The sequence below is a fragment of the Elgaria multicarinata genome, chromosome 1 (genome assembly GCF_023053635.1).
Source record: "Elgaria multicarinata webbii isolate HBS135686 ecotype San Diego chromosome 1, rElgMul1.1.pri, whole genome shotgun sequence".
Lineage (NCBI taxonomy): Eukaryota > Metazoa > Chordata > Lepidosauria > Squamata > Anguidae > Elgaria > Elgaria multicarinata.
The window spans coordinates 192,941,160-192,967,130 of NC_086171.1; the positions used below are offsets into that span (position 1 = coordinate 192,941,160).

A 25,971-nucleotide genomic window follows, 5' to 3' on the forward strand; every position below is an offset into this window, starting at 1 on the left:
CTTTTAAAATCTGTTTTAAGTGTTTTATTCTGTTTTTATTTTCATTTTATCTTGTATACCACTCCGAAATTTTCAGTGGGGAGCAGTATATAAATATTGTAAATAAATAAATAAATATAGGGGTCATCTACACCAAGCAGGATATTCCACTATGAAAGCGGTATGAAAGTGGTATATAAAAGGCAGGAGCCAAATTACTGCTTTATAATGGTATATTGCTTTCATACCACTTTCATAGTGGAATATCCTGCTTGGTATAGATGAGCCCATAGTGTCTCTCTCTCTCTCTCTCTCTCTCTCTCTCTCTCTCTCTCTCTCTCTCTCTCTCACACACACACACACACACACACACACACACACACGACTAGAAAATGAAATGTCTTTGACAAGGCACGTCCATTTACTCTTACATTTTCCCCACTCTGCAAAGTGTGGGAGAATCCCAGTTTATGCTGCTTCATCTGACCACATGCACATGCACTGGCAGTTTTCCAATGGTGGAGGTGGCAGCAACAGAAATATAAAATCTGCCTGGTGCTGCATCTGGCTGGATATTTTGAAACTACTGCTGTCATTATGACCAGGAAAGTATTGCCACAGTACAAATAAAAGAGCAGGTCAAGCTGAGCCTTCAAAGTAGAGAAAATACATCTGCCGCATCTGCTGGGGTGGGGCTTAGGGGTAGTGGATGGAAAGCAAAGTTGGAAAAATATGCAAGAAGACATGCAATACTTTCTTGTTAGAATGATCCAGCCACAAAACTGACCACAGAAAAATAAAAATAATGCACTGTTAAAGAGCATCTAGGTGGCTAAAAACAGGTCTATGCAAGAGTTCATTTGAATGTCTTTAGTATTTTGAATCCCTGTTGAGCAAGAATCTCTTTATTGAAGAGTACTCCGCACAGGAAAGACTCTGATACATGATGAAACAGGGTGGGATCCAGACTTTGTCTGGGGTGGCCCAAGTTCAAGCCATGAAATTCATTTTTTGGCCTTCAGTGAGAGACTAAATGACCTAACAGGGTTGACTGTGGAGGTAACATGGGATCACCGTCCTGCCCCTGAATTCCTTGGGAGAAAGAGCACGATGCAAATGTGATTAGTAAAATAATAATAAACAAGTCTGGAGGCAGATAAGGGGGAAACTGATGCACGTTCAGCTGAACATACATACACTTCTCCACTTGACCAGGAGCCCTAATTGCACAGGATTCTGACTGCACAGAGGAGCATAGATGGGGTTCAGCTGAGCTATGTAGCCTTCTCTTTCAGACTTTCTGCCCAACGTGTGAAAGCCTGGAGCGGAGCTGATACAGCAAGACCAGTGTACGCAGCCCCCTTCCATATGTTTTCTGAATGCCTATAGGCTAGTTTCTGAAGGGGGCTACAGCTGAACATTGCTTTGATTAATTAATGATTGGGGATGGGATTTATACCGTGCCCTGCAAGCAATTCCACAGGACAGCCTTAGGGAGAGCTTTGCGTCCCGTGCGGGCACATAAAATTCATTTTGTTTCACTTATCAAAATCACTGATTCCTTAACTAATCAGCCAGGCATTCTGTGTTTAAAAAGAATAATTTTAATATGGTGCGTTTTAACCTTTTTATTATCTTACCTCTTATGTTCACAGCTCCAGAATCTGTTTTTAGATATGGAGTGGTATACACATTTTGTAAATAAATAAGTAAATACAATCAGAGCTTTGGAAAGGACTTCAAGTGTCATTTTGTCCAACTCCCTACCAATGCAGGAAATTGTTGGTTCAGGGAGTGGAACCCTGCTGGTAAGCCTACACAAATAAGTAGAAATCTACATCTCAATTACAACAGATCAGTGACTTGAATCCACAGCTCTGATAGCAACCTGCACCTGAAAGAATGTGGTCAAAAGGCAATTTATTTTTTACAGATGAGGACCATTGAACAAGGCCAGCCATGGCAGATTTTTTTTTTAGCTTGCAGTTTTACATTTTCCTTGCTATTGTTAAATTTTTTGGAGTTAGATGCCCAGAGATCTACCAATAGATTCTAATCTAAATTCTGTCCATCCCTGTTCTAGAGTAGCCAATTAGGTAATAGTCTGAACCAGTCTGAGACGGGGAAGAAAAAAAGGCATTGCTGATGATAAAATTTAGGCCACCAGAACCTTTGGGGCCTGGATCCCAAGGGGGTATGAAAGGTGAAAGTTTAAAGAAAATCAGAATGAAAGTATACAAAAGAAGAAACATATGAGGAACAGGAAGTGCCTGTACTGAGAACAACAGATAACAGCAGATAAAATGTTCCATTTCCCCCTAATAACACGTTCCTCCCCACATCCGCATGCTGAATAAGCAGTTATACATTAGAACAACAAACTGTGGTTACTGCTTTTGGGTTCAACTTAGGCTAGGTTTCAAGCCTTTTCCTTATCTAAGTTTTTGATCAGTTCTAAGTCAACACATTTCATCCCCAAGACTTTTACCCCTTCCCAGTGGCTAAAACCATGCTGTGGTACAAACCTGAGTGAGATGAGTTAAGCGAGAATGCAAAGTGGTTAAGTCCTATTCAGGAAGTATGCAAAAAATGCATTCAAGGAGTGCTTTCTCGCTAAGAGCAGCCCAGTCGTGCAATGACATGATCCATTGATTTTTGGTGGTTACGCAGATGTTTTTTAAACGGGTGGTGATAGAATGATTGCCCATTGCAGATAATGCTTCTGACCGCACATGAATTCCCAAGTGACAGCCTAAATGCACTCTGCATTCTACAGGGACCACAAAGTAGAAAACAGAAGTGGTTACAGTGGGCTCTATTTACTTCCCCTTGAGCAAGGGAGAAAATGGAAAAGGGTTTCTTGATAAAATGTAACACAGACTACTTATAATGTTTTTGTATATTACAGGCTCTAATCTATATTGGGTCTTTATACAAAGTACAACCAAGTTTGTGTTTCAGTTTTGTTTTTGCACAATGGTGTTAGATGCCCAGTTTGTGCATTACGTTGTGAATTATGATGGATATTCTGCTTTTCTTCAGGTCTTCAATATGGTTCTTGTATAATATTGTTTCTATATTAGTTTTGAATTAGTCTGAGTTTTGTAATTTACTATGTGTATATATTGTAGCAGGTTAAGTGATTTTTCTTCAAATATTCAAAATAATAAAATACTTCTTTAAAGCTGGTTATTGAAAGTATGGGAAATCATGAGACTGGAAAGATTAGCAGAACATGTAGAAATAGCAGATAGAGGGCAACATACAGCTATTAGCGCAACTGACATTATGCTAGTGGAAACTAGGATCTGAGTTATGTGCATGAGAAAAATCCAACTAAAGCTGCACTTGTGCAAATATAGCTGCACAAGCAGGTGTGCATTATGCTTGCACAACCCATCGTCTAACCAGTTGTACATGTCCTGTCTGACCTGGTTCAATAAGCCCAGAGGTGCTAAAACCAGCAAGGTACAAGAAAGCAGAGTCAAGGCACGTCTCACATCAGGTCATATCAAGTCAAGTCTGATTACTTCGAATCAAGTCAGGTCTTATCAGGTCAAGTCCTGTTGCATCAGGTCAGGTTTGGTTTGCTGAATAGCAAGGCAAGATTAGATCAGGCCAGTTCTTTCAGGACCATGGACAGTTCCACATTAGCTGAGACTCAGTCAAGGAGAGCTGTTGTCTCAGCAACAGTCAAAAGCTTCCTGAAGCCTTATAAAGGGCAGCAACTCTAGACCTACAGTTAGCCCTGGCACCCCCCAGAGGATTTTTTTGTTTCTTAAAGGGTTATTGTGTTATTTTGTAGCAGCTGTAATGGGGGAGTGTCCTCTGCATCTGAAGAGTCAGGTAGAGCACATCTTCAGGCCTGGAAGTCCCTGGGAGAGCAGGGTCAGGTTAATGGAAGGACTCTCCTCTGCCTCTAAGTCCTCTTCAGAGCCAGAGGACAGATCAAGGCTAGGGAACATGACAGTGCATAACTCTTGTGCAAACTGTTGTGCAACCACTCACAAAACCAGTTGCGCAAGTGTAATGGACAACTGCTTGCACAAAAGAAAGATTTGGCAGTGCTCCAATAGTGCTATTTGAGTTTGCAGAACATCACCATTGGATACTGCCTGGAAAGAAGGAAGGGTTTATTTTTTCCCAATAACTGGGAACATTTTTTACTGTTTATGAGTCAGAAATGTATGTACTGAGAATGATCTATACTGAAATATTTACCAATTTTGTAAATTGTTACTTGACTTACAAAACTGTACTTGTGTTTTTTATAAGTAATAATTTTATTTTTAAAGAAAGAAAAATTCTTTTAAAAACACAGTTTTTCAAAGTATGTTCACTATAAAAATTCAATGTCTGGTTTGTTTTACAGCATATTAAACTTATTCGGTATTTGAACTTATTCATATAGATCAATGCTGGTAATTCAGAGCTCTAAGCCTTTCTTAAGAAAGTAGGTGTTAACAGTTTTTCACAATTCAGTCTTAAAATGCTCTGGCAACTGTAATTGGCATGATCAAAGACAGCAATGCTCAAATCCAATATGCACAGAGGCAATAAAAACAGGTGTTAATTCTGGTCTCTGGCATATTTTGTAGGCTCAAAGACATTAATGCTCTTAGTACTAAAACAAAAGGAAATAGCTACAAAATAATTGGGCATGCATGCTTCCCTTGATTTATTCCTTTGCAGACAAATTCAGGTCTTTATCAGAGCAGAACAAAACAAGGAATTACCTAATTTGTTTCAAGGCAGATTCCTACAATTTGGGCAGTGAGTACCAACAACACCAGCAGTTAAAGACAGCAACACTGTTATTACATTTATTAGTCAACATTTAAATTGCAGCAATACCTCAAAGTTCCAGTCTAGCAAGACAAATGTATTATTTCATAAAGCGTGAAATAAATAATTGCTCTTCACCCCACAAAATAGTATTCAAGCATAACCTTAGTATGAAAACATACCAGCTTGTCTTGCCATAAGATATTTATGATTAAACCTAGGCATTATCTAAATGTCTAGTAGGAAAGCTTAATTACAATGTACTACCTTCAAGACAGATATATGGATCCACACCTTGCTCAGAGGTAGCTGTAGACATTAAGAGTAGGTACCAGCTAGAGCTGTGATGGACAAATTAATGCAGTAATTTTCAATATAAAAAAGATTTCCTGGTTAGCCAGCTGTTAAGTGTGCCTTACTCTGATGTCCCCTATTCTGCTGTAAAGCCTCATTATCACTGCAATCATACTTGATTTTTTTTATTGTTGCTTGTAAGTGCCCGGCCAAGCATAAATGTAGAGGTGTGAGCATGGCACGGTAACCTGGTGTCTGCTCTTCCTGCCACCGGGCTGGATTCAAAGTATGATTGGTAACAACCTGATTCAGTGGTACAAATTACTGGGAGTGATGCCTTTAGTATGACTGTTGGTTTGTGACAGCCCACCATGGGTTAATTAACTCATGGTGAGGCTATGGTCTGTGTGGGGCATGTGTAGTGGCCATTTTGAATATACAAGCCCTGCTTGGGGATTGTCATATTGTGTGTGTGAACCTGGTGAGTATGTGCAATACATGAGTTAAAGAACCCTCACATAGCCATGTTTTAGGGTTATGGAAAGCTTGTTTAACTCTTGTATAAACCATACTTATCATGTTCACAAACACTACAAGCCCTGAGTGGGGGTTGGATATGTAGTTGGCGCCCGCCAGTGCTACAATTCATCATGGGCTAAATAACTCATGGTAAGCTGTGGCATGTTGTCTGAACCCAGTCATTGTATGCAACACAAGCATCAAAGTACAGGTGTCAAAGGGCATAGGCAATGCATTTTTTTCAGTTTGCAAGCATTACAGTCAAGAGTGAAGGGTGGAGTAAGTGGTGATGACTAGTGAAGAGAGGGACCAGAATGACAAGGACGTTAGGCTGGCAAGATAGATATGGGCACATATCATTTTGGCACATCAAAATGAAGCCAATTTTGGACAGCAAGCAGTGGCATGTAGGAAACGGGCTTAGATAGTAAGGAGTCTGCAGTTGCCAGGGTGATATCCAGGTCTACAGGAGGAAAAACCGGTGCCTGGAGGCAAGTGTTGTACTGTTGAAAGGATTTGGACGGGCAAGTAGGGAATTGAATGGTTAGAGTGTTCAAAAACAAATAACAAACCCCAACTAGTGGCCATCTCTATGAACAAAATTCGTGTTTTTAGTAAAAAAGAAAAAGAAAAAAAGATGCATGTGGCTTCTAGATAGCTGCTAGGTGAAACACTTGGATACACAATTTGGACCATTTGAGTTAGACAGCTCTATTCTACAATATCCAAAGCTGGTAGAAGGCATTTTGGTTCCAGAGAGGGAAAATGCAAATGCCAGCCCTTTCTGCGCACACAGACTAAAATGAGGCACAATCTCCTAGGAATCTGCCCTGTTCAGGTGCAATACAGCATAGGCTTTGAATGCAGATGGTCCCTGGTTCAATGCCCGGCGTCTCCAAACAACTAGGAAAGGACTCTTGCCTGAAACCCTGAGGAACTGCTGCCAGTCAGTGTCGACAGTACTGAGCTAGATGGGCCAATGGTCTAATTCAGTATAAACTATACAAAACAACAAGGACAAAGTTCCCAATAACAATAACAATACAAACACTCCAGAGCAGTGGTCCAGTCAATTACAAAATTTATAATAATTAGAGGTACAATTGTGCCACTTGTTTTATATCAGTAATGTCCTATTTCACTATATCAGTTATGTCCTATTTCAAAATAACTATATCAGTTATGTCTGAAGAACCCTGGCATATTTCCATTTCAATCCCATAAAGTCTTTATCAGGTACTAACATATTCGGTAACAATTTACAATAACTGATAACTTGCAAAATAATAATTAGACTTCCTGAATGGACAATTTCTTACAGCGGCATGCCTCCTTTATTAGTGGGCTAAAAGTGAGGTAATCCCTCTGATTTTTTCAGCTCACCCTTCCCAGAATGTATAGATACTCTCAAGACCAGTCACCAAACAAATAGTAGATGCTGATATAGTTGTTTTGCAATAGGACATAGCTGATACAGTTAGTTTGAAATAGAGCAGTATAACTGATCTAGTTGTTCTGAAATCCTGACTGACTGTTTATAATTATAAACCAATTGGCACAATTGTACATGCCTGGAGTGTTTGTATAGATACTGGCTCAGTTCAGACAACACATTAGTCAACACAGTGTGAAAACTCCACTCAACGGTTGAGTTTTTAGGGGGTACCCCCCACACAACATGCTCTAACACCACCGTTGTGTGACTGTGGGCAGCCATGGAGTTGAGTAAAATCCATTGTGATCTTTAATTGACAGTTCTTCTGCCTTCTCTCCTCCCCCGGTCCTCCAGATGGTATCCCATCAGCCATTGCTGCAAAAAAAATCGCAGCGGCTCTCCCAGAGCAGCACTTGCTCCTTTTGCCACTCTTGCCAGGGAACTCTGTAGCCAGCGGGAAAAGTCAACTCAATGCAACAGGGAACTCCATGGAGCTCTCCACACAACACAATGATTGTGCAGGAACTCTGCTCCGCACAGCGTTGATATTCCACATGGTGTTTTTTTAAAAAACAAACACTCCACCATTGCATGGAATTTTCCTGCCAGGGAACACATTTCTCTACAGTGGTGAAGAAACTCCACCGTGGAGTTCTAAAATCACCACTGAGAAACGTGTTATCTGAACTAAGCCACTGATTCAATATAAAGCAGCTTCCTATATTCCTATGAAACGAATGAGAGCTGCATAATAGTATTACTTTGATCTTGCACAATTCTCATTCATTCAAAAGGAGCTTGAAGAGAAAATTTTCAGCTCCCTCTCCACTTAATTTGCTGGCAAGCTTCACTACTAAAGGTATCTTCTGTCATATTCTCCTATCCCCAACATTAGCGATATCTGTTGAATTTAATGTTGTCATACCTCTTCACGTGAATGAAATTCAGGTTTGCTGGCCAGACAAGAACAAGCTATGAGGAGTATTATACAGTATTCTGTATTTGAGAATACAGCGTATTCTCAAAGTTTCCATCCTCAGGGGCGAGGCATAGGGCTGAACAATCTATCAGAGAAGCAGCCTGTGGTACTGATCTTACCTGTCCTATAACCTGTGTTATTGAGGTACACGGCAAATGTGCGGATTTCATGCTGGGCCTGCCAGGATGGAGAAGAGCAGTTTTCATTGTTGGTGTAGGTGTTGTGATTGTGGACGTATTTCCCTGTGAGAATAGAGGAACGGGATGGGCAGCACATAGGTGTTGTCACAAAGGCATTGATGAAGTGAGCGCCTCCCTGTTCCATGATCCGCCTTGTCTTATTCATCACCTGCATTGAACCTGAGGAAAGGAAAAAGAGTATCACGTTTAAAGAGAGAGAGATTCATTGTTTTTCATTCAAAGCCATTCTCCTTACGTTTTATCACAGGAATCAAGCAAAAAACCCACATCATGGCAAACTGAGCATAGCAATATTAGCAGAGGAAAAAGAAAGATGATGTCACATCTCCCATCTATTTACACCTTCACAGGTCTGCAAATAGCTTTGAGGTCAACAACAACAACAGAAAATTATGGGTAGATTCATATGGAAGGAGACAGACCTTCAGATATACTGGCCCCACATTTTGGCAGGTTCTGTAGGTTAAAACCAACATTAGACTCTGAGTTCATATTGAACAGATCACTGATGATGAGGTGGAGAAGCAAGTTGGTATGGTGAGCCCCCAAGTTCAAAGAAATGCTGAGCTAGATGGAGATCACAATGAATAGTGAAGACACAGGTCTTATTTATACATCTCTTTGGCAGGAGGGGAGTAAGGCTCTGGCTCATATAGTCCCTTACCTTTCTCTCAATCACCTCCACCCTACCCTACCTCCAGCTAGGAAGCAATAGAAACCAGTACAAGAGTTTACCCATACCCAGGAGCTTCCTGAACCTGCCTTCTGAGCCCAGGTAGGGGTATGGACTTAATAAACTATAAAAGCCCCTGTGATTCCTTAGTACATGTAAATCTACTATATACATTGGTTTCTCTACCTGGAGAAAAAAGAGGGCAGGGCAATGTGAGGATGGGGAAGGTTAGAATAAAGGCAGCATGAGCCTGAGGCTCACCTGACTGATACACCAGATAGAAAAATGTTTGCCTTAACAGTGACTAGAGTCATCTAATATACAGAGAATATTGCTGATATAAATCTGCAAACTCCTTCACCATAATCCCCAAGGCAAAATTAGGCCCTTCTCTTGCCTGTGTTTTAGGATGAACTAAATGGAATGTGATTCTAAAATGGCCCAGCCATTATCATTATATGGTTCTCAGAATGTGAGGAAGAACTCCCCCAATTGAAACAACTAGCCTGTACATTTAAATTATGTGAAATTAACCCATAAGAATCTCTTCAGTTTTACCTAGAAACTAAGAGTTTTGGAGGATTAGATATTCCATGCATTTAAAAAAAACAACCTCATTTGTTTATTTATTTATTATTACATTTATATCTCGCCTTTTTCCCCTCTAAGGAACCGAAGGTGGCGTACATAATCCTTCTCCTCTCCATTGTATCCTCACAATATCAGAATTATTACACCACTATTTCCAATATTATTTCATTTCTTTTTGTTATTTTCATTAATTGTTATCGCTTTCAGTGAGGGAACAGTCTTCTCTTCTATTGTCTGTCACATCTGTGTTTTCCTTTCAATTGGTATGAAATTGTCAGGCTTTATTCTCTAGGCAGTTTTAAAGGTATACAGTCAAATTAACAGAGATCACACACTATTAACTAATCTCTGTCTGTCTGTCTCTCTCTCCCTCATACATACACAAAACAAGCACAGTGCAATCATATACACACCTACTCAGAAGTAAGTAGACTCAATGGGGCTTAATCCCAGATAGGTGGTTATAAGATTTCAGCCTAAAACTATAAACTAAAAATAACTAAGCACAAGGGAATGGGAAAGGTAGGGAAACAGTGTGGAATGGATTGAACATGCTTGAAGGGACTGTAAGAGTAACATTAATAGTAACATTAATAGTAATGAAGGAAACGAACTGACCCCATTTGTTCAAGTGTTTCATTCATTATGAAATGAATGCACGCACCTAGTAGGGACTAATAAAACATTTACAGGAATGTCCTATAAACATTTGGTCTGTTTACTAGTGTCACCACTTCCCCTTGGGATTCTCAGTGCCTCTGAGGTTTGTTCTACAGCAGTTCTACTTCAAATTTTAATTTGTCTTTCTAAGGCTTTTCACAGATGTATTGTGCTCCATTATGGTTTCTATGTTTAGCAGACAATACAAATTACAATGAAGAGGGAGGGCTCATTTCCTATAGAACAGATTTGAGAAGGGGACACCATTTCTCAAGCGGTTCTTTTTTGGCTTTAAGTTTACAGAAAAAGAAAAGGTTTCAAAAGGAATTCTTGTGTATGCATTTGAATCTTGCTCTTCCAAATGCTACTTTCTGCATACTTCACAAGAGACTATAGTGCTTTGTATCATATTTGCAGCAATTATGAGAGTTGTTATGCAAGCCTGAAGCAGATTAGGTCTCAACCCAGACTTCTCTGCCTGGCCACAAGGGTCAAGTTGCCTTAAACCTTCTTCTGCCATTAAAGAGATGCCTCCATGCTTGGCAGATGCCAGTCCCACACCTGTGAGCCCTCAAGCCCCTGTACCTGTGCAAAGTAACATGAATAAAGCTTGCACCAATACCTTTTCAAAACAAGACAAGAGGTTCACATTAAAGAAGATTTATCTGGCTCAGGGCAAGTGGATTTTCTTTGATCGCTCCATCAGCCATTCAAAGTTAGCAAAGGTCAAGAGTGCTCAACTACCTATGTGGCTGTAGGCCACTGTAATGAAAGGGCATCCCTATCTTGTTCCTAAGACAGAGATGACAGCCAGAAGATGCATGAGAAACACTTATTGTACCACTATGTAGACATGTCAAGGAAGAATAGATGAAATCAAAAGGATCTTACAAAGCAGATGGAGACAAATGGATTTTCCAACTGTGTGGGAATTTTTGCTGATCCCCATATGCTAGGATCCACATGGAAGTCTTGCTTAAACAAGTCTGCTGCATGGTAGACTCTGGGAGTTTTCCCACAAGAAGCTTAAATAAACTTTAAGCCTCTATCATGCTGTTTGTGATAACAACCGACTCCTAGTTGAGGAGAAACTTTTTATAAAATAATTGTAGGTTTTGACTGGTCACGTTATAAACCCAATTGAAGCAAAAATCCTCAGTGTCTCATATTTGAAAACTGCACCCACAAGTGATCTTGTGATCTGGTTTTTCTGTGATACTTTTCAGAGCCCATTGGGTATCAGAACCATTCAAACAGAAGAGTATTGTGAGGCTGGAGAATTGGACTTTCTGAAAATCTGTTTTCAGATGTTGTACAAAGCAACACACACGTTAGCTACCTCCTCAATAAAACCCAGGCCTGCTTTGGAGTTACCTTGTGGTTTAAAATAACGATGTTAGCATTTATTTAGTAGCTTAGAATGTTTGAATAATGTCACATATATCATCTCAGTAATCTCTCCAACAACTCTTCTTTGGGGGGGAAGAGGCCAGAATCCATTGCCAGAGCACCTGCTTTGCACACAGAAAATCCCAAATTCAATCCCTGGCACCTTCAACTAGGAAGAGAAAAAGAGGGGGTGATGAAAAATACCTTTGCCTGACTTTCTGGAGAGCTGCTGCCACTCAGTACTGGGCTAGATGGACCCCATCTACTTACATTATGCATGTCAAATTATTTGGACATTTTAATTTATTAAATAAATGCTAACATGGTTATTTCAGACTACAAGGTACCTCCAAAGTAGGCTTGGGTTTTATTGAGTAAGTAGCTAACTCGTGCATGTTGATTTTGCAACATCTGAAAACTATCTCTGTACCAATGATATATGGCACGTTTGTGATTGACCACTCATGGAAGTTTGCGGTTCCTTTAGATGACACTGTCAACCTCCAGGACAGCCCCCCTTTCTCACACACAAATGCACACAGACACACACACACGCATGCACATACACACAGCCTTTCCACCTCTCTCCATATCTCACACACACACACACACACACTTCCACCTCAAATCTTTCCCTGCCCCTTCCCTCGCCTCTATGGAGTGGAGGGAGGTCTTGATTAAAATCCTAAACCTGCCCTGGCTAGAATCCCTGCTAGAAGAGGAGAAACCCCTGGCTAAGGCTGATAGGCATTGGTAGGCCATAGGTTGGCCAATGCCCAGCCCCGCCTTAGACAATTCTATCTGAGAAACTGTGATATGTTAGTGACCTATTCCACATTGCTTCTATGACACGGAAGTAGATAACGAATGGTAACCACTGTACAGAACAAAAGTGCTTTTAAAAACTGATACAGCCCAGTAATAATTTAGCACTCTGAGTTCTGTTGATTTCTTTCACTGAAATCAATGAGACATAAAAGTGCTTAACATTGTTTACAATAGGGCATACTTTTTTTCCATTATAAATTGAATGTATTATATAATGACTTATCAGATTATAGCTACCGTAAGGGATTTTTTACACTGACAGCTGGGGAGAACACCGTACTTCTAAATACAAAGGCCCTCTAAGAAAGTTTAGTGTTTTTACCTTAATATAGCCATGGATAAGAATTACTTCTCTTTTTTTTAATTTCACCCATCCTCTCCTGTCATGGACATGGGCACGTGCATGCATTCACACATTTGTAGAAAATACATTTATTCCTAAGGTTTTAACATGAGTGAACTGTAGCTATCTTTCCAAGGTTATGTTGGATTAATATTTTAGCTTCAAACAATATCCCCTGGCAATAACTGAATGACAATGTTTTCTTTCATCAGTAGTGGATTTAGGATTTTGAGAGGAATTTCATTATGAAATTTCACAAGTCTCAGTTGATACAGAGTAGGCTAAGAAGAATTGGCTATTATTATTATTATTATTATTATTATTATTATTATTATTATTATTTCAATCGAGATTCAGGAAATTTATGATGCCAATATTTGATTTTTTCATTTAATGCAACACCAAGTTTCAGGAGGCTAGTCTCTTTAATGGGGAGAGGAAATAGACAGATATTACTCATTTCCCCCCACAACTGATCAAAATGAGAACTAGCACCTGGCCAGATGAAACCTCCCTTTCTCCCAGTTAAGTACTATAATACACAGTGTTGCCAGGGAAAGGTGAATACACTTTTCTTTCAGACATCAGTGTAGCACCAAACCAGATGAAATTGACTTTAGTCATCCCGGTCAGCTAGCAAATAAATAGCTGAGCCATCTCATATGCATCTAAATTACAGGAATGGGACATACTGGTACAGCTCACTCTTGAAATCAGAGCTACCTGGGTACTCTCTGTTTGTTACAAGAATTCAAACCAACTGCAACAAGAAAGCAAGTACTTTTATTACAAATAAGAACGTAAATGCAAAATCCCAGTTTGCAAGTAAAACAGACACTCTGTTGGTTGACACTTTCATAATTCCATTCCTTCTAATAGCGAATTCAGGCAATTGAGTGCCTACCGCCTATCAGTTTGGAAGCAACGCTGGGCCTTATAAAAACAAGATAGTGGCTTCTACATACTACAGGGATGCCCTTGATATGCAGAAGTATATATCTGAAGGGATGGGGATGATGGGAATTGTAGGCTAGCACATATGGAGGGCCCCAGGTTGGTGAAGGCTGCCCCAAGATGTTTGGAATCTTGAGGTGACGGGGCAGGGACCGGGGGAGGAAACTGAAGCAGGAATTGGCCTGCTCAAATCCCTAATAACTTATTGGCCTGGTTCAGACAACAAGCTAAAAAACCGTGCTGCTTAACCATAAAATGGTTAATATAATGCATTAAGGTCAATGCATTCTGTTAACCATTTTGTGGTTAAGCAGCATGGTTTAGCGTGTTGTCTGAACCAGGCCATAGTATGTATATAGTGGATGAGGGAATGGGTGCTGTGAGTTTAAAACAACAACAACAGCCCTCTCCTCTGCACTTTTCTGGGATACTTAAGGAGAAGAGCAAAGGAAGAAGGACACATCCCCCTTTCCCACTGTCCAGAATTGCATGCCCTTCCTTGCTATATCTGGCTATACAATGTTCAGTTTTGGGACAGGCAGTCCTCTAGCACTATATAGCACAACAGGGAGAGACCTCCCCACAGTGCTATCTGCAGGTTTCTGAGGGCTCTTGGGCCACCTTCCCTCAGTGAGTCTATCTTCTGCTTGCCACTGTCCCTCACAGCTATTACTCTTCACCCTCTCTCTCATCATTGCCACCACTTGCTTGCTTGACAGCCAGAAAGCCAGAGAGCAAGTAGGCTGTGGCATCTCCTGCTCCTCTTTTTCACTGACATCATTGTCTGGGCCAGAGCAAGAGGCAGATGAACAGGCAGGTTGCAAGGATGAAGAGGTGGAGCAGGTCCAGGGATCTCTTGTCAGTGGGTCCTTGCTAGGGCCTGGGCCCTCAGCAGGAGCCCAGCTCTGCCCACCCTTGACGCCGGCCCCACCTCTTACTCCTGAAATCCCCCTCCCCTTCCTCTGCATAATCTAAAAACAGCACCACAAGTCACCTTTTCTAGGCTGACTGGGACTCTGAACTGGAGCATTCCTCTTAGTGGTGAGGATACACTGCCCATGTTTTATTGCAGGTCCTACTTCCCCATAGCTTTTAAAAATGCAGCAGCCATATGGAGACAAAACAATATTAACTTTCCCCTCTTTATCTTATAAAGTGATCCCTCCCTCTCCTCAAAATAAACCAGTTCGAATCAATGTTTTGTCATTCTGCTATTAAAACACAATTTTAACAACCCCTTTAAATGACAGAGGCATCTGTGCGGAAATAACACTACATGTTAAGTCTCCCCTTGGGGACGCTAACCTCCTTTAATAAAACTCCTGTAATGACAAGGCCCTATATATCAACAGTCTTTAATACAGAAACATATGATCTAATCTTCTTCCACAACTTGAGAGCTAATGCAAAGTGACAGATCAGTGGAAGGTAAAAATCCAGGATACCCTTTCCGTGCAATCTTAAGTAGGCCAGCTTTAAATATTTTAAAACAATGGCAAAACATCCAACAAAAAGTTCCTCCCTTCATACTGCCTCCCAGCATGAAGCTAGGGGATGCAAGAGAAAAAGCTGAAATTAAACGGTTCCCTTTTGTAGAACATCATCATTTCTGCGTTAATCGGTCATACTATTCTAAGGAAGGCACCTGCCTCTGGAGTAGAAAAAGATTTTCAGTCATCAGTTACGTTATGATGTGGGTTAGTGATACTGCGGCTGCAAAAAAATCAGAACCTTATTCAGGAGGTGCTCTCTATTATAATAACAAAGGCATCTTAGTTTACACATTCATTTTAAAATGACAAATATATTTACATGATCCAGAAATGGACATTCTAAGAATTCATTAAGGATGAGTTCAAGGTTTTATAATCAGGACACTTGGGTGCATCTACACTAGATTTGGTCTGGTTTGCACAGTCATGGCGGGGGTAACAAGCCACTGTGGCTTATTTGCCCCACTGCGCATGCTGCTTTGTGTGAACTGTATTGTACAAACCTGGCGAAGGTGGCCTGTTCCCATGGTTAACAAGCCACCTAGAACCCATGAGTTGTTGTAGGGTTCTAGAGTGGTTTGTTAGCCATGACAACAAACCATCCTTGCTGGATTTGCACCACACAGTAAGCTGCACCGGTGAGGGTAAGTATGCAAAGCCCACTGGCACGTGACTAGCACACGTGGCAGGGCAAATAAGTCATTGTGGCTTATTTCCTTACCATGGTCATGTGAACCGGGTCACTGCCTTTTTTTCAATCATTCTGAAAAGTGGCAGCACAAGATGTTTTCCATAAAGAGGTTAATCTGGTCATGTGAGATTTTCTGCATCAACAATACATCCAGGAGTGTGTGTGTACTTGGTGCTTATTTGGACATAAAAATTTTGCACCAGATCCTGCAACCCAAATTTTACATAAAAAGGACATGGTGCATTCTATGCACATTATACAGATCTGCACAGCTGTTCTGAAGTTGCAAGTCCTGGGAAAAGGCAAAATATATATATGACACTGGAACCTCTATCTAATAACCACAGTAAAATCCTCCTTTGTTTTCTTGGTATTTTAGCATGCATTTTCCATATATCCTTGCAATCACAATGACAAGAAACGTGGTTTTGTTTTGTTGTAAACTATTATCAATTTCTATGCTTACAGCATGATGCTGCCACAGAATATACTCAGGATTTTCAGCTGCTGTTTCCACCTGATGATCATGTTTAGTTAGCCCACTTTCAATATCAAAGATATGCTTTGCAACAGTACCAATAAATCAGAATAATAATTCATCAGCAAAGCTCTTTAGTTTCCTGGACTAACATACAGGGAGCTTGTCAAACTTCTCATCCAGCATGGTCCAATGGACAGAACAGCCTGGATTTGGGCCTGGGGGAACTGAAGTTCAACTTGAGTTCAATGAGAGATTCATAAGATGGCCTTGGGCAAATCAAGTTCTCTCAGTCTATTCTGCTTCCCAAAATGTAACATGAGAACATTAGATTGTACAAGTGTTGAAATGGCAGTAAAGTATTTCACATATTACAACAGATCTATAGAAATGTCTGGGAAAATGCATGCAAATACATGCCTGTGCACTCTCTCTCTCTTTCGCACACAGGCATGAATATAATTTATTTATTTATTTTATTTTATTTATTGCATTTATTTATTTTATTCAGCTATCACCCAATAGCTGAAGCTCACTGGGTGGTTCACAAAAATTAAAACCATTCAGTATAAAACAAACAGTATAAAAACATTATATAAAATACAATATAAAAGCACAACCAGGATGAAGTCAGCAGCAATGCAGAAATACAAATTTAAAATACAAATTTAAAACAGCTAAGTTAAAATTAAATTTATAGACTGTTAAAATGCTGAGAGAATAAAAAGGTCTTCACCTGGCATCTGAAAGAATATAGTGTAGATGCCAGGCGAACCCCTTTAGGGAGCTCATTCCACAGCAGAGAAGGCCCTCCTCCTGGTAGCCACCTGCCTTTGGCAGGAGCTCACAGAGAAGGACCCATGAGGATGACCTTAGGGTCCGGGCAGGTACATATTGGAGGAGACAATCCTTCAGATAACCTGTCCCCAAGCCGTTTAGGGCTTTAAATGTTAATACCAGCACTTTGAATTGGCAAATAAAATAATAGCAAATAAAACAAGGCTGTACTATAGTATTGTAAAGCACTTCCCCATGCTCTATTTTATGTATAATCTAAAAGTTTGTTGTAATATTTGAAAGTAAAGAGAAAAGAAGATCACTATGTGAAATTCACACATGACAGGAGGAAAAAAACTCTTTGTGTTGCATTATAAATCTAAGGGAGATGTGCTTACACTACTAATTTATGGATCATTTGTAGAAGCAATATTAATTTTTTCACCAGCTAATATTTTATTGCCAGAGATCACATTATTAATAGCAGGTCTACCAGCTCCAATTGACGAACTAGAATGAAATCCAAATGCAGTAAAAAAAAAAAGGGAAATGGGTACTATAGGTGAGAAAGTCAACTCAATTTCAGAAACTTTAATTAAAGGTCTTTCATAAATAGTTATTTTTTAGTTAAGCTTTTTCTATGCCTATACTGTCATCAAGGCTTTCTTTAAATGGCTTTTAAAATTGCTTCTACTGCCATTTTGCGTTCCACATGAAAACCAAACATAAATCTTTCATGCCACATGCTTAGCTACTAAAAAAGGAGAAGTATGAACAACTTGCTCCAGTTTCTCTTCTATGCATAAAATATCTACAGTAAGAATCAGCAGCTGGTAACACCCAGGCCAAAAGCAAAAAGAGTGTGTAAAGAGTATGGTGGCCTTGGGACTTTCCAGCTGTCCACACTGGGGTGGGTGTGAGGAGAGATCTGGACTGCTGAAGCTGCTTCCATGTCATCAGCTATAGTGGGGGGCAAAATACCTCAGTCAACCCAGCCAGCAGCATGAGAAACTCCACACAGAGGAGAAGGCCAGTGGCCTGGAATGTATTTACTGAGGATTGAACCTAGTTTTACAGATTATAGGCCCAAACTGCAATACCAGCAGCATCTCTCTTCAGCATCTTTGCAGAAGAAGAGGACTTACACTAAGAACTCCTAAAACATCTTGAGTTTTCCCCCCTTGCTTTGTTGCTCCAGCGCCCTCCCCTCATACTGATAGATCTTTTCCCACTGCTGCTAGCAGCGAAGAAAGAGGGATCTGTATCAAAATCACTGGGATCTGTAACTGTGTGCATGTGTGCCCCCTTGGGCAGCATCACACATGGCCCTCAGACCTGAAATGACTGTGCACCCCTGCTCTAGTTCATAAACCTTCACACATACTAGGTCTTTTTTTCACTGTCAAAAAGCCAAGTATATTACACTGTAGTCACACTGCCTCGACTATTATTTATTTTACTGAAAAGCAGCCTCACAGGCTGTGCTCATGTACAGAAAAGCAACAGGTGCTGAAAAGGCAGGCTAACCATTTCCCCTTCCTGCCAGGCTGTTCAAAATCTCCCCACCCTCCTAGGTTCCCAAGCAGCTTGAGAAAGATGGTTTTGAAAAGAAGACAAATGAAGGGGGAAGGTTAAGCAGCCTTTTCCTCCAGCCATTCTTCTGATAAACTGACAAGCTCCTGTGGCAGCTTTTCATGAAACAATCAAACAAACCATCTGAAGATTGTCCCTGCGTCTCCAATTTAAATGTCTGTTTTGGCCCACAGGAAGTAATAATAGCATGAGGACAGGTTGTAGTTGGAGAAACTGGTCCCATTTAGCAGTTCCATTTTAAGCAGGATACATTATATTGGTGGCCAACCAAGCTTTAAAGCATGTAATATGAGTAAAGATTAAAAGGAACTGGATATATTTAGAGAAAGGAGTTGGATATCAATCTCCAACTATTTAAAACGGTTCCACAAAAGGAGACAGGTGCCTTTTGTTCTTCATTGCCACAGACAAGTAGATAAAAAAGGCAGTAGGTTACATTATAGGAAGGCAGACTAAGATTAGATCAAAGTGCATTACTAAGCATACTTTCTTTAGCAAAGTGCTTAAGACCGGTTTTGTTTTTTAACTAAATCGTGCACTTTGGGTTAAAAGCATCAAACTGGCCATTCAGTGATAATGCCTAAACATTTGCTGATATGGATTCCACACACCCCCATCTACTCCTGCTTTTAAATAAAAGAGTTTTAATTTTTATACTTTTCAGTTATAAACAAGTATTCTCTGTTTTGAGAGAATACTTGTTCCTATTGGTGATTTAAATTCCCAATAGAATTAGATGACAAATTTAAATTGAGTGTACATAGGCAAACCTACAAAACAAGGAGTGTACATGTTCAGAATATAATATGAAATCCTATAACACCTCTTTAAAAAAATCATACATGCAAGTGTTTCATTTTATATCACTGACCTAATATTATCACCAAACATTAATAACCTGGAAACATCTTGGTTGTGTGTGCAAATTGATACTCTATGAGATCTAAATAGATTTATAGGACATAAAAATGATCATGGTCATGCACCTCTTTTATGGCTAGACCTCTCCACTGGAAAGCTATTTAATCTGTTTATGGCATAAACGTACTCTGTGAACTATATAATGTCACCATTGCTATTTAAGTTAAATTATTCTTGTTGTTGACATTATTCCTGAAACCAGTTTCCTTAATGGTGGAAAAGAACAATTAAGGTGCTGGCCTCTATATGTCTTTGTAGTTCTAGTATTTCAGTTCATAGCACAGTTCCTGAGCTTCACCATGCAGTCCACTTTGGTGGCCATGAAGATCCACCTTTCATTTCCCATCCCCAGTCTGCAAGGCTCAACTTTGGATCTCTTGGAAATACCCTCTCTCAAACATATCCTTCTTTATAGTGCACACTGTGCAATGTTTGGGCCTATTCTCTAGCAACTGGGACCTTCTTGAAAACAAATGTGGCTTTGCCTCATTAACTTTCCACAATCTGCTAGTTCAGAACTACAGAGGTACTACCAACATTTCAAGTGGCACCATGATGTTGTCAGGGATGTGTGTTGGGGCTTCTTCTAGTGTCAGAAATGTAAAGAGGCTTCAGCGTGGTGGCCCCCATGCTAAAGAATTTTCTGCCTCTGGAGATCCAGCAGGCACCAACTTTGTATTCCTTCCGGCACTTCCTGAAAACATTGTTGTTCCAGGAAGCCATCCTTTAATGACCAGCTGTGGTTTTATTTGCACTTTGTTTCTTTTAAAAATTTACTTTTATTCTTTTTTATTCATTTATTATATTTGTCCACTGCCCCAAAATTCTTGAATGGGGATCAGTATATAAATATTATAAAATAAATAGATAATTGCGACCTCTGGAAATACATTTCATGTTACCCCAGCTAGCTTTTTGCTATTTCCAGTAAAGAACAGGGTGATTTTACACCCAGTGGACGTTGAACCTCACACTTGACAGTGTCCCATGCCCAACGTAGTACAGTGCCATTGGAGAGGACATTTCTCTGAAGGTTTGGGGTATAGAGTGGCATTCATTTCGACATACATTGGGTATTACTGGCATGTAGATACCATCCTTGCCATCTTGTGCTCCAATGAAGCATTGAAATAGGACACAATGCTCTGGCATATAATGGAGACCACTCTCTCGGAGGCTTAGGCATATTATTTGGGGCAGATCAAAGCTTAGTTTAGAGAGTACACACATCCTGGTTTCTCAGACATTTTTAGTAGATTAGATATTACATCCATGGGGGAGCCATGCCTAAATGTGTCTCGCACCCACATGAAGAGTTGGTCCACGCATGATGCTGTGAAGTCTTGTAAAGGTCACTCCTATGGAGGTTTGGATGGACCAATGCTTATTGTGGGATGCATACCCTCTGCTCCTTATTAATTTTTGAGTACACTGGGTGTTATTGGTTGCTATGCTTGACAATGCCTTGCACTCCAACAAACCATTGGGGTGGGTGCAAACCTGTGACATCTCATATAAGCCTCATTCCCCGAAGTTTGGATATATGTTTTTTAGAGTACACACCCAGTTCCTTATTCATTTATGATGCCCATACAAATGTTAGGTCAGAATCAATGCTGTGGGGAACTCATCGAGGAAATTGTACTGGAGGTGTGGATGATTACACAATGAACCTTTGGTCTTGCACTCTTCCTATACCATCTAGTGGCTCCCGCCAAAAGAGAGTTAACAAAATAAAAGCAACAACAATAATAAGAACATACATAAAGAACCAAAGGAATTCACTAGTTATAATTCTTAGTCTATAACCTATATGATTATGGATCATCTGCAGTAAGATGGCCTAAGTAGGAGCTCTATATTCAATGAAAGAATAAAAACATAATTTATACAGCATATAAAAGGAGTATATGCAACTGTATGTTATTTTGTGTGTACGTGTTATTAGTCAGAAAACTGTACGTGGTTGAAATTTGATCAAAAGATTGAAGAGCTTCAACACAGGAAGTAAATGGAAACCATAGTGCTATAATATCTTTCTTGAAGTTAGGATCCACTCGCTTGCTACACTTGCTGAGTAAGTTTATACATAGTCATAGTCTCCCAGATTTGCTCTTTAGTTGGTTGCTTTAGAGACTTCCAATTACACACTATATATGACTATGCAGCAGAAGAAAATTTCTTAAGACGCTCTGGTGTCTTAAGCATGTTGCTTTACTTTGCTGCATGGGAGGACCAACCCTGGTTAAAATGTATATAAATTGTGCTTACATACTAAACTGTATTCCTGCTGCCTTAGGCTTAATTGCTCCATTATTTGGAAGCAAGTCCCACCGAAATGAGTGGGACTTTATTTTAAGTAATCATTGTTAGGACTGGACTGCGAGGTTCTAGTCCTCAGAACAAGGGAATGGAACCAATGGTGTGATGTTTAAATTGACACATCATGGTTTGTTATGAGTTCATGGTTTGTTATGAGATAGCGAATGGACTCAGAAATCAAGGTTTTGGAAATTGAGGGTTCCTAGCCATGCAGAGAAACTCCCGGATATAAGACACTCTCTTCTTAAGGCCATGGCTAGACCTAGTGGTCTAGTGCGACAGAGGGGCAAGGATCTTGCGATTTTAGGATCGAGAGATCTCCCCATCTGTCTACACGTGGCACGCAACGTCCTGGGAGGAGGACAAGGACATTGCGGCCGCCATTTTGGTTTATTTATTTATTTATGACATTTCTATACCGCCCAATAGCCGAAGCTCTCTGGGCGGTTCACAAAAGTTTCTTAAAGGGGAAGGAGTGCTTGAGCGGTCGAGTGCAAAAGGTAATTGTGTGTGTGTGTTTTACAAAAACCCGCTCCTGCTCCCCCACCCCCAATGGGCACAGAGCTCCTGAGGAGCTCTGCGCCCGATGCACGGTTTCCAGCTCCTCGCGGTTACTCGCAAGGAGCCAGGATGAAACTGCGATGCCCATCCACATGTCCCGCGTTCTTGGGATCATCCCAAGACCGTGGGAAAAAGCAGGATTAAAGGCTATGCCGATATCCCAGAGCAAGGGAGGGATCATCCCTTCCTGCTCCTGGGATCCCCTGTGCGTCATGTGGATGCACAGGGATGATCCTGGGGCGATCCCCGGGATATCGGAAGGTCTAGCCGTGGCCTAAGACTGTCGCCCTCCACAAGTACAGGGCAATGGAAATGGGACAGGGGGCACTCCCTCTTTTCAAAAAATAATTCTACAGATTTGAAATGACTCAACAGGAGTAGGGTGGGGCTAATAGGTTTTGCAAATGTTGGATTCTGCTTTTAAGGCCCAAGATTCAATTAAGCTAATTCAATTCCTCAATATTATCCCAAACCTTGTTGGAAAGCCTTGGGATATCACTAAGCCAACATAAGCTGTACGTATTTATTTATTTTATTTAAATGTGCATCCCTGCCTTTCCTCCAACCAGGCCTGTGACCAATGAGTTTCTAGTAATATCTGAACACTGCAGCAAGCATGAACAAACTCTTACCAAAAAATGTTAGTTTATTGCCACTTGGCAGAGATTCAATTTGCAATGGGCATCTTGTACCCATCATAATGTTTTAACTCCTTATGTCCATTTCTAACAAATAAAATTGGACACTTCAGCCTAAAGCTAATTTAAGAACAATTCTTATTTCAAACTACTATGCTGTCTCACGTATTTTCTAACAGGGACTGATGAATATAGCCCCCTGGCTTCATGAAATGCATTTTCTCTGGCCACATCTTAATTTGTGTGGACACATGGGCCATTGTGCTTGAAATTGGCAAGAGACAACAGATCATTGGAGAAAGGAAGTACACTGCCCAGAGGACTTTGACAATTGCATCAGAGACAAGCAGGCTGGCATAAAACAGATCATGATAAATTTTTAAGGACCACCCTCTGGATTTTAGTCACAGGAGACTATGAGATAATGTGCGTGGCTTTTTAGAATATGCATTATTGAAACCAGTCTGTCTAGCTCTAAAATGCAGAAAATTCTCACCAAAATCACAAAGACAAACCTTCTCTACACTTGCTTTATTTAAACTACATTTTAATTACTATTTTTCCACTGCTACAAAGACGATGTACTCACTGTATGAATTAAAAAGTAAATCTAAATAATACATTATGATTTAAAAATAGTGATAAAAAGAGAAGCAAAATCAAATACTATATAATGCATCCTCCTTGGTTAATTATAACTGTCGCTACAGAAGATTATCACTAATGTTTTAGATTTCTCTTCCACAAAAGTACGTTGTCTCAAACATGGACATTTTCATTTTGATGCACCTACAGGCAATGACCACAAAGCACACAACGGCCAGCAGCATAGGAGTTTCTTACACATAAGGCCATAATATGAAAAAATAACAATACCATTTTCTAAAACATCTGGCTACCAAAGATAGGTCAAGAGCACCCAATTTCCAAGTTACTTGTATCCAAAATACTTTTGGGCAAGTAGCACAGCAACCCCTCCAACATTTCACCAGTCAAAATAGGGACACACTTGTAACACACCTATTCTCGATCTAAGGGTCACTACCCTTGGCTTCCCATCACCAAAGCTTCTGAAAGTTCTGTCCTTCTGCTAGATCCATTTACCCTGCAATAGCTTGTTCTCTCACTGGTTTAAAAGCCAAGAGGGCATTTATGCTTTGGATAGAAAGATACCATAGCAAGCCATGGTTGCCTCACAGTACACTGGACAACAGTTTAGAACACTGCTTGGTGCATAAAATGGCATGTTGTGGACTGTAGGCCTATATACACTAGTAAGCCTATACATACCAGTTGCTGGGGAATATGGATGGGAGGGTGCTCTTGCACCCGTGTCCTGCTTGTGCGTTCCTGGTCGATAGGTGGTTGGCCATTGTGTGAACAGAGTGCTGGACTAGATAGACCCTTGGTCTGATCCAGGATATCTTCTCGATCATCCCAGAGTGCAGGACATGGAATAATGGGCTCAAGTTACAGGAAGCCAGATTCCGGCTGGACATCAGAAAAACTTCCTGACTCTAAGAGCAGTATGATAATGGGACCAATTACCTAGGGAGGTAGTGGGCTCTCCCACACTAGTAGCATTCAAGAGGCAGGTGGACAGCCATCTGTCAGGGATGCTTTAAGGTGGATTCCTACGTTGAGCAGGGGGTTGGACTCGATGGCCTTGTAGACCCCTTCCAACTCTACTTTCTATGATTCTATGTTCTTACTGTATGGTGCGCCTTAGCACTTGTCTTCCGTATATCTTGGAATACAGTTGTCATAATTCCCAGCCAACATGACCAATTGTAGTCCAACACATCTGGAGAGGATCAGATTGGGGAAGGCTGCACTTGGGGCATCCCCCACCCTCCCTACCAAATTGAGTTAATGGCTAGAGACAGGGGAAGGATGCTGATGAACCTTGAAGAATAAGAACTCTAGCAGCAAATCATACCTAGCACGGCTTTAATAAAGCGTTCTGCAAAAGTGATTTACTAGGGAAAGGAGATAGAATATAGACATGGTCCTTGTTAAATGAGGGCAGTTGGAACACACACAATCACACAACTGTTCCTGATTAGAGCTCCCCGGATGGATTTCTTCATGTGAAAGTTTAATGAGCTCCTAACTTTCATTAAACTGGTACTAGCTTTCTCAGTGTGCTCATTTCTTATGCACGGATCAAACATTTCACTGCAGCCCTTCATCCAGGTTGTTGCCTCACGTCCTCAAAGCCTTCCTCCACTTTTTATTTTTTTTAAAAAAAAGTCTACTATACAGTTATTATGACATCATTCACACCACCGTCTTCTTTTTTTTTCGTAGACTGGAGGGCAGTGAACTATTTCTGACCTTGTATAATCCCTGCTGCTTCACAATTCCACTGAGAAGTACCAAAGTTCTAAACTCCTTGTACTTTTCTCAAATTATATCAAAGTTGCGTTCTGGGCTGCTGTGCCCGGTTTACAAATGGTGTTATTTAAAACAACGAAGAATAGCTAGTACAGCAGTTCTCCCTTACTAAACAAATCAAAAGGAAATGTATTTGCATTCAGTGGATGCATAGAGAAGGAAGTGGGATAGTGTTTCTGATTTCTCTGCATTCAGTTGAATGTCTGCATAAAGCCTACATCTGTATAACTGCACAGGACTCTCCCAGTGTTTGGGAGCCCCCACAAAAGCAGGTTTCTCAAATTGCACTGCAGGTTAAAACTGCGTAAGCTCTCAAGTCAGGGGTGGGGATTTTCTTTTTCCTGTCAAGGGCCACAATTCCTCAGTTACAATCTGTCGGAGTGTGTGTGTGTGGGGGGGGACATGATGATGGGTGGGACTGGAGCCAGTGGTGGGCAGAACCGGAGCCAAAATGAGGCAAGGCTACCCATC

The 25,971-nt window shown here is 40.6% G+C and overlaps 1 protein-coding gene across 2 annotated transcripts in view; it reads right to left on the reverse strand.

Annotated features, from left to right (window-relative positions):
• Positions 1-25,971, reverse strand: part of SULF2 (sulfatase 2) — a 127,043-nt gene that overhangs the window by 80,862 nt on the left and 20,210 nt on the right. The window contains exon 3 of one of the 2 annotated variants that reach the window (XM_063145779.1): positions 8,111-8,350. In XM_063145779.1, the coding sequence (XP_063001849.1) occupies positions 8,111-8,350 (240 nt within the window). Of the gene's footprint in view, positions 1-8,110; positions 8,351-25,971 lie in introns of those variants that run through there. The other variant, XM_063145787.1, reaches the window with a different exon arrangement.